Source organism: Physeter macrocephalus, unplaced genomic scaffold, assembly GCF_002837175.3.
Source record: "Physeter macrocephalus isolate SW-GA unplaced genomic scaffold, ASM283717v5 random_21, whole genome shotgun sequence".
Classification (NCBI taxonomy): domain Eukaryota; kingdom Metazoa; phylum Chordata; class Mammalia; order Artiodactyla; family Physeteridae; genus Physeter; species Physeter macrocephalus.
In genome coordinates, this window is record NW_021145309.1 from 120,287 (window position 1) to 129,335 (window position 9,049).

A 9,049-nucleotide genomic window follows, 5' to 3' on the forward strand; every position below is an offset into this window, starting at 1 on the left:
GCCGCTCCGCGGCATGTGGGATCCTCCCAGACCGGGGCGCGAACCCGGTTCCCCTGCATCGGCAGGCGGACGCGCAACCACTGCGCCACCAGGGAAGCCTGGCAGGCGGATTCTTAACCACTGCACCACCAGGGAAGTCCCTCCTGTGGTGGTTAAATGACGGAGCAGTTACGCCAGGAACCTACCCGGTCTAGAGCACTGATGATGAGCTAAGTGCTTTACGGTCCACATCCCATGGAATCTCAGTACAGTGGTTAAGACTCTGCCCTTCCATTGCAGGGGGCACAGGTTTGATCCCTGGTTGGGGAGCTAAGATCCCACATGCCACGCGGCCAAAAAAAAAAAAAAAAAAAAAAAAATACTGTCAATACAGTGTCCTTGCCTTGTGCTGCAGATGAGGACGCTGTGTCCCGCAGAGGAGAAGCCATTGCCCAGGGCCACACAGTACTGCATATGGCAATTGTGACTCGAAGCCCAGCCTGTAGGGCTCCAAAGCTCCTGACTGCTCTGCCTCTGAGGGGGTGGGGAGCCCTCGGTGTGGCTTCAGCTTTCTCCCACAGCTGAGAGACTTGTGAGGACAGAGGGAATCTTAGATAGCCCCATGATGCATGTTCTGAGGGCCTGCTCTGCGTTGGGGACGCAGTGATGACTGAGGCAGCCCTGGCCCTGCCCTCCTGGGGCTCACAGTTCAGTTGGGGAGACAGACCCGTCCAGATAGGGCCAACCCAGGGCTGGGATGGGGGAGTCCTGGGGGCTGAGGGAACACAGAGGGGGCACCTGATTGAGCCTGGGGGTAGAGAAGACAGACTTGAAGAAAGGAGGCTCAGGAGGCCGGTTTTAAACTTGACCGTCTGCCTGGCTCCAAAGCCAGGTTCTGTGGCTTCCCCGCCCGTCCCCGAGGGCTGAGAGCCTCCAGCTGGGTGGCCTTGCGTGTAGGGCTCTGTGAGGGTGTGTGGGATTGTCCTCTGTGAGCATGCGGGGCTCTGACTCTGTGAGTGTCACCGAGGGTGGCGAGTGTGACTGAGACATTGCGAGAGGTTCTGGGCGTGAGTGCGTGACGGTGTGGCCGTGCGGGATTCACGTTGTGACCGTGGGATGCTGGGTCGCCCCTTGGACCGAGAACCTGCGTGTGAGCGTGTGACCTCACGTGGCATGACCGTGCGACTCTGGGGGCCGTGTGGTTATTGCTCCGCGTGTGCCCTGGTGTGGCTGTGGCCCCGTGGGACCTGCAGCTGTACAAGGTGGGGACACAGAAGTGACTGACACAGACCCAGGCCCTGCCCTCACGGAACTGCTGGGCGGCCGGGGCGGCGGTGCGTGAGCACGTCCTCTGAGGGCGAGGAGGGGACTCTGGGGCCGCTGCCTTGCCTCAGCCCACCCCGCCACCCCGCCAGGTTCTGCGCCGAGCGCCTCCGCTCCCTCCTGCACACCTTGGAGATCGCGGACCTCGCTGACTTCTCCCCTCTCACCCTCCTGGCTAACTTCGCCACGCTCGTCAGCACCTACGCCAAGGGTGAGCTCGCCTCTTCCTGCCTCTGCCGGCCCCCGGCAGCCGGAATCGGGATCTGGCAGAGCCTAGAGGGTTGCCCCTGGGACTCGGACAGGCGGGACCTCGTAGGGTTGGGCTCGGGAGTTTGGGCTTTATTTTGAGGGCAGCGGGGAGCCACGAAGAGCTCTTGAGCGAGCGAGCCTCGCGCTCAGATTTGCGTGTTCAAAGGTTCCCTCTGGCTGCAGAGTGGAGAAGTATGGGGGTGGACAGAGGCATGAGATGAGGCCGGAGAAGTTCTCTGGGGTCTGCTCACACTGGGGTGGGGTAAGGGGTTGGTCATGCTGCTCCCAGTGGCACTGGGGAGCCATGGCAGGTTCTGGGCAAGGGAGAGGCAGGGTCAGATTTGTGCTTTAGAATGCTGCTTCTGGCAGAGGCTGGGCCAGTGCGGGAGGAGAGAAGAGGAGGGGCCGGAGAGAGGTGTGGGAGCTAAAGAGGCCGGGACTTGGTGCCCGGTCGTGCGGGGCCTGGGGGAGAGGAGTCGAGGAGGATGCTCAGATTTCCAGCCTGCCGGGGAGAGGGGAGCATTGCCTCCGCTTCCTCAGCTTTGAGCTGGCAAGGGCTCCGTCTGATCCCCGGGGATTACTCCTCTATCCAGGAAACTAGGTCAGGCCTGCCTGATGTCCTGCAGCCTGGTGTGGCCTTGGCAGGAGGATAGCGAGTCCGTCTCCCCCACCCCAGGGCTGATCGGCAGCAAGTCTCACTGGAAGCTTCCTTCTGCGTCCATCCCTCCGTCCACCCCATCTTGCCTCTCGGTCTTTCTCCTCTGTTCCCCACTTCACTGTCTCCCAGCACCTGACATTCTTTACTTGGAACGTCCTTCCCCACCTTCCTCAGCCCCCAGCTGTCTCCCCCTCATCCTTCAGTTCTCGGCTCGGGAGAAATGCCGCCTCCTCCTCCAGGAAGCCCCTTCTGACTCCCAGGCTGGGCCAGGCCCCTCCTCTAGGCTCCCCTGTCCCAGCCTTGCCCACTCAAGAGTGGTCACTCTGTGGGGACAGGTCTGTGTCCCCATCACTGGACTGTGAGTCCTGAGAGGGCAGGACCAGGGCTGTCTCAGTCACTGCTGCATCCTCAGCACAGGGCCAGGCACAGAGGACTTGATTTTTTCAAAAATTTTTACTAAGTGAAATTGAATACGTGGATTCATTCATTCATTTATTGGTTCAACAAATGGGCCAGGCCCAGCACTGGGAAAGTGGCAGGAACCAAGAAAGACCTCATTCCTGACCTCCCAGAACTTATGTTCTAGCTGGGAAGACAGGGAGCCAAGTTGCAGACACAGGTAAGGAAGATGATTCCAGAAGGTGATAGTTTTCATGAGAAACAAACATGTCGCCATGTTGGAGAACACCTACATGGCCGGCGTGGCTTTTCTGAGGAGCTGACATTTGAGCTGAGTTCCGAATGACCAAATGGAGCCAGCTGCCTCGGGAAGCTTGCCAGGCAGTGGGGCAAGTGCAAAGGCCCTGGGGTGGAATGAGCCTGGTGGTTTTGAAAGTGAGGCAGGAGGCCCGTGAGCAAGGAGGAAATGGGGTCATCGTGGCAGGATCCCACAGACAATTCTGGACCCTGGGAAGGAGTGTGGGGGGCTTCTGAGCAGGGGAGAGTTGTGAACTGACTCAGGATTTCACAGAGTCCCTCTGGCTGCTGTGAAGGGAGCAGGGGTGGGAGTGGGGAGCCCAGTGAGGAGGCGACTGCAGTGGTCCAGGCGGGAGGTGATGGCGGCTGGACTGGGCCGGGGGTGGGGGAAGTGGGCAGCTAGACTTTGGAGGCAGAGCTGACCAGCCTCCTGATGGCTTAGATGGACAGGTGGTAGGAGAAGGTTCGAGAGTTTGGCTTGAGTTGGTGGGTGGGCCCCTGCAGCCCCGGGAGAGTGAGGGGTGAGCCTTTGGTACTGTTGGCTCAGGGTCCTCTGAACGTTTGCACAGGTGTCGGCCCTGGGGAGAAGCGGGCGGGTTGGGGTATATTTTGGACTCACATGCCTGGGTTTTAGGTTTGGGCTGCTGGTGGCTGGTCCCATTCACTGAAGAAGGTCGGCGGAGGAGGACTGGGGTGGAGGGAGAGAGTGGGGGGCAGGGGTGGGGGGTGGCCTAGTGGGCATGGTCATGACTGGCGCCCAGGGAATCTCACCGGCCCCCTGTAGGTTTCACCATCATCATTGAGCCCTTTGACGACAGGACCCCAACCATCGCCAACCCCATCCTGCACTTCAGGTGAGACCTGACCCCAGAGGGGGTGTGAATGGACCACAGGGGCCTGGGCCCCCCAGCCTGGCACTCACCACGCTTGTCTGCTCCTCACAGCTGCATGGACGCCTCGCTGGCCATCAAACCCGTGTTCGAGCGCTTCCAGTCCGTCATCATCACATCTGGGGTGAGGGCCCTTCTGGCCCCCAGACCTCCACGGGGGGACTCGTGATTCCTGCCCAGTCCTGCTAAGATCCCTCCTGCTGTCCCTGGTACAGACGCTGTCCCCGCTGGACATCTACCCCAAGATCCTGGACTTCCACCCCGTCACCATGGCAACCTTCACCATGACATTGGCTCGGGTCTGCCTCTGCCCCATGGTGCGTGGGAGGGGGTGAGGTGATGGGGGAGGGGAGATGGGAATGAGGGCTGCCTTTCCTCCCTTCGCTCCCCGCCACTTCTCAGGCAGCTGTGGGAGTCTGGATTCAGACAGACCTGGGCTTGAGTTCGACGCCCCAAGCCTTAGTGTTCTCATGTGTGAAATGGGAACACCCCCTCCGTGATCTCCCAGGGCGGTTGAGGGGATTGAGTGAGAGAGTGGGTGTGAAAGGCCTTTGTGGCCCAGGGCCTGGTACTTGGTTAGCGTGGCTAACCAAGTTCATCGTCTGGCTGTGACCTTGCTAAGTGACCCTTGCACTCTGCCTCGGTCCCCTTCTTTGTAAAATGAACGTCGTAACACGGGCCCTCAGTTTCATATCTGAAGTCCCTGGGCTGGATGTGGTTTTTTTGTTGTTGTTTTTTGTTTTGCCGCGCCACGTGGCTTGTGGGCTCTTAGTTCCCCGACCGGGGATTGAACCCGGGCTCTCAGTAGTGAAAGCATGGAGTCCTAACTACTGGACCACCAGGGAATTCCCCAGATGTGTTTTAGAATTGAGAATTTTCCAGACTGGAAACACTGCCAGTGGGGTCTGGGCAAGTCCCTCCAGTGAGAGTCATATTTCAGCAAATGTTTTGAAGAGTCAAACTAAGGGAGCTGGGAGATACGTCAGGACTCTGAATAGGCTCAGGGCAGGTTTTGCTGCTGTAGGGGTTCGTGCCAAACTTAAACATCTGGAGTTTCCAGAGCGTTTTCGCTGTTGAATTGCCCTTCAGGGGTTGTGGACTGGTGCTCACCATGGGCCACGTACCGCGTCGTGCTTCTGTGAGGTTGCTGGCGGCGTTGCACAGTGGTTGTCGAGCTGGGGGTGAAAGGCAACTTCCTGAACCGACTGGCTGGAGGCCGGCACGGGCTAAGAGGGTACTTACTGCTGAGACGCATGGGCAGGCTTTGGTTCAGTTCCGTCTCTGCTGTGACCTTGGGCGGGCGACACGACATGCCTTCTGTGAGCCTTAGGTTACTCATCTGCGCCATGCAGATAACAGCGTAGCTGAGGGTTCATTCAATGACCCTGTGTCTATAAAAAGCTTAGAACAGCGCTAGCAGGCCACCTGCACTCACATGTTGGAGTGGTTGCTGCTGTTTCCCTTATCATGACCTCTCTTGCTCTCTCCAGATCATTGGCCGTGGCAATGACCAGGTGGCCATCAGCTCCAAATTTGAGACCCGGGAAGATATCGGTATGGTACCCAGAGGGGATGGTTTGTATGGGTTCCAGGAGGGGAGGTGGAGCGGTCAGCCTGGGCTGGGTCATGATGCAGTAACAAATACCCCAAAATCGAAGTGGCTTTAGGCAGAGGTACTTCTTGCCCACAGTACATGCCGTCATGGGTTGGTGGGGGCCTGCCCCACGTCTCCTCATGCTGGGAACTTCCACCATTGGACACATCACTGTGGTGGTGAGCTGTGACAGGAGGGATCATGGTGAATAGTGAACTGGCTCGTAAAGGTTCTCACCTGGAAGTGACATGTGACCCTTTCTGTATTCGGCCATGGCAAGTCACATGGCCACGCTTAACTTCAGGGATTTGGGGGTGCTGTCCTCCCAAGGAAAAGCAGAATGTGTTTGAACAGTCTTACAGAGGCCTCAGTGGGGTTTTTAGGAACCCAAATTCAAGACAAGCCATTAGACAGGAACGCTCTGATTGATAGGGAGTGGGGAGAAGGAACCAGGCCAGGAGAGAGTCCAACCTCTGACCCCTCACAGCGGTGATCCGGAACTACGGAAACCTCCTGCTGGAGATGTCCGCTGTGGTGCCCGATGGCATCGTGGCCTTCTTTACCAGCTACCAGTACATGGAGAGCACCGTGGCCTCCTGGTATGAGCAGGTACGTCCAGCTACTCACTCCACAGAAGGCCCCTGTCTCGGCTCTGTTCCCCTGTGTGTTGGCTTCGTTCCTCTTGTGTTTTAAATGGTGACATGTATCATAGGTGATAGGACAGCGTATAAAACACAGATGGACAGTTTAAAGAATAAATAGCGTTCACTCTTCTCCCAATATCCAGGTTAAGAACTAAGACATGAGCAGCCTCGCTGGGCCCCTTCCTCAGAGGCGTGGCCCTCAGGAGAGGTGACCACACCCCACCTTATGGGTTTTTGGGGTTACTTCATGACTGTCTCTCCAGGACATATGGCTTGGTGTGGAGACACTGGGTAGCAGGTGTGACTCTAGCTGGGTGCTGTGCCGCTAGAGGAAGGTTCTGGAGAATTATGGCTGGATACAGGCTCGGGGCAAAGAACCTGTAGGAGCCCCTTCTGGGGAGCGTGTGGGTGAGGTCGTGGGGAAATGGGGCTCACCACGGCCGGGCACTGGCAACCCAACAGGATGTGGATGGGGAAGGGGCACCCTGTCCTTTCTGATTCTGAATGCACCACGGGCCCAGCTCTCGGGTAGGTTAGGGCAAGCGCTTCTTTGGGCTGAGACGAGTGAACTTGTCTAACGTGAGCACCAGGCAATATGTGGGAACGTCATTCACGCACAACCAAGACCTTGGTCTTGTCCTCAGGCTCTTTCCACACGGTGGGAAAGGTGGCTGTCAGCCACCTGAACACCACATCCTGTGTGCCTTGCGTGTCTTATTTAAGAAAACTTTGCCCACCCCAGGGTCACGAAGATGGTCTCCTGTGTTTCCTTCTAGAAGCTTTGTAGTTTTAGCTTTCACATCTAGGGCTGTGAGGTACCTCAGATTTACCTTTGTGTATGATGTAAGGCAGGGGTCAAGATTCATTTTTTTTCCCCATATGGAAATCTAGTTGCTCCAGCCCCACTTACTGAAAAGAGCTCCCTGCACTGAGTGGCACAAGTGACCCTCTGGGGGGGGGGCGGGGGGTGTTTCTGGACCCTCTGTTTTGTCTCACTGGTCCATCTGTGTATCTGTCCTTTATTAGTACCTCACATCTATTTCAGTGTCAAATATGAAATCTCAAGGCAGCCTCTGATTGGCTCTGCCTGGCCTCTCCACCTATCACCTGCATCCCAGTGGGCCATCTTGTGCCACATGCCTGTTCCATTCGTCCAAAGGATGAGGAGTGGTTCCCTCCCCGGGTCACGGGGTTTTCCAAAGAAGTGACAGTACCACCACCCTCCCCAAGTCTCCAGTGGGCAAGCTGAGGCCTGGGGAGAGAAGTGGTCCGTTGCATGGGAATCTGGCAGAGTTGCGTTTAAGCAGGACTCCCCTGTCCTTTAACCCTTCTGCCACCCCGCACCCTGACCTCCCCGGTGTCTTTCCCTAAGGGCATCCTCGAGAACATCCAGAGGAACAAGCTGCTCTTTATTGAGACCCAAGATGGGGCTGAGACCAGTGTGGCCCTGGAGAAGTACCAGGAGGTGGGTATTACCGGGGGAAGAGGAAAGTCCAGGGTGGAGAGGGGCTAGAGGAGGCAGCTCCGAGGTGACGCATCTCGTGTCCTGGCCTCCCCTCCCCAGGCCTGCGAGAACGGCCGTGGGGCCATCCTGCTCTCGGTGGCCCGAGGCAAAGTGTCTGAGGGAATTGACTTTGGTGAGTGGACTAGGCTCTCCCCTCCCCAGGCGCCTGCGTGGACGTCTGGCCATTTCTCCTCCCCCGGGGGACCGGCGGCCCATAGCCTGGGCACGCACGGGGGCCTCCCCTTCCTTCCATCCCTGGGTGCTCTGCAGGGCCCTTGGGGTGCAGTCACTCAAAGAGCATGAGCTCCCGGGCCACGCGGGGTCAGCCCTCTCACTCCCCCTCCTCTGCCCCGCAGTGCACCACTACGGCCGGGCCGTCATCATGTTCGGGGTGCCCTACGTCTACACGCAGAGCCGCATTCTCAAGGTGAGCAGCGCCTGGGGGCGGTAGGACGTGAAGGCCTCTGTCGGGCGCTCTCATTAGGACTTGTGTGAGGAAGGGACGTTGCCCCCCCCCCCCCATCTCTGCACCCGCAGGCGCGACTGGAATACCTTCGGGACCAGTTTCAGATTCGAGAGAACGACTTTCTGACCTTCGACGCCATGCGCCACGCGGCTCAGTGTGTGGGTCGGGCCATCAGGGGCAAGACTGACTATGGCCTCATGGTCTTCGCCGACAAGGTGCGGGTTCTGGGGCCCCCGCCAACCAGGCTGTTCCCCCAGTCGTTTCCCAGATGGGGTGGGCCAGGCCGAGGGTGCCCGGGCTCCCCCTGCCAGGGTCCTGACATCCTCCCTCTCCCCCTCTCAACAGCGGTTTGCCCGGGCCGACAAGCGGGGGAAACTGCCCCGCTGGATCCAGGAGCACCTCACCGACGCCAACCTCAACCTGACCGTTGACGAGGGGGTCCAGGTCGCCAAGTACTTCCTGAGGCAGATGGCACAGCCATTCCACCGGGTGAGCCCGCGGCGCCTAAGCTCCTCTTCCGGGAAGGGCCCTTGGCTTTCTCCCCGAGCCCCCGACAGAGGGGTTTGTGTGCGCCCGCGCGCCGGGCCTGGGAACTGGAACTGCGGGGAGAGTCGAGGGCTACAGACGGAGCGTGTGTCTCCGGTGGGAGCCCCGAGCCGGCCGTGGGCCTCTCCTTCTGTAGCTTGGACACAACTCTGGCTGCCGCCTCCCTCCCTCGGCCCATCTTCTGGTGACAGGGACGGGATGCCCTGGGTTATACGGGTGTTTTGAAATTCAGGCATCCTGACCTGTAGCCCCCCGAGCGGGCCACCTGTCCCGACTGAGTTGTGGACCGCTGTGTTAGGAAGTGCGGCAGCTGACACCACTCCCCCCCCCACCCCCCCGCCAGGAGGATCAGCTGGGCCTGTCCCTGCTCAGCCTGGAGCAGCTGGAGTCGGAGGAGACGCTGCGGAGGATAGAGCAGATCGCCCAGCAGCTGTAGCAGGGCTAAAAGGAGTTGGCCCTGGGTCCCAGCAGCGTGGAGGGCACCTCCAGGGGAGGCGCTT

The 9,049-nt window shown here is 59.0% G+C and overlaps 1 protein-coding gene across 3 annotated transcripts in view; it reads left to right on the forward strand.

The window, feature by feature from the left end:
* Positions 1-8,997, forward strand: part of ERCC2 (ERCC excision repair 2, TFIIH core complex helicase subunit) — a 19,124-nt gene extending 10,127 nt beyond the window's left edge. For 2 of the 3 annotated variants that reach the window (XM_028483373.1, XM_055082148.1), the window contains 11 exons: positions 1,395-1,513; positions 3,690-3,759; positions 3,850-3,919; positions 4,011-4,112; positions 5,286-5,349; positions 5,877-5,998; positions 7,406-7,498; positions 7,598-7,670; positions 7,894-7,964; positions 8,075-8,218; positions 8,349-8,885. In XM_028483373.1, coding sequence (XP_028339174.1) covers positions 1,395-1,513; positions 3,690-3,759; positions 3,850-3,919; positions 4,011-4,112; positions 5,286-5,349; positions 5,877-5,998; positions 7,406-7,498; positions 7,598-7,670; positions 7,894-7,964; positions 8,075-8,218; positions 8,349-8,774 — 1,354 coding nt within the window. In that variant the 3' untranslated portion in view covers positions 8,775-8,885. The other variant, XM_024132689.3, reaches the window with a different exon arrangement.
* Positions 8,998-9,049: the final 52 nt, after the last annotated feature.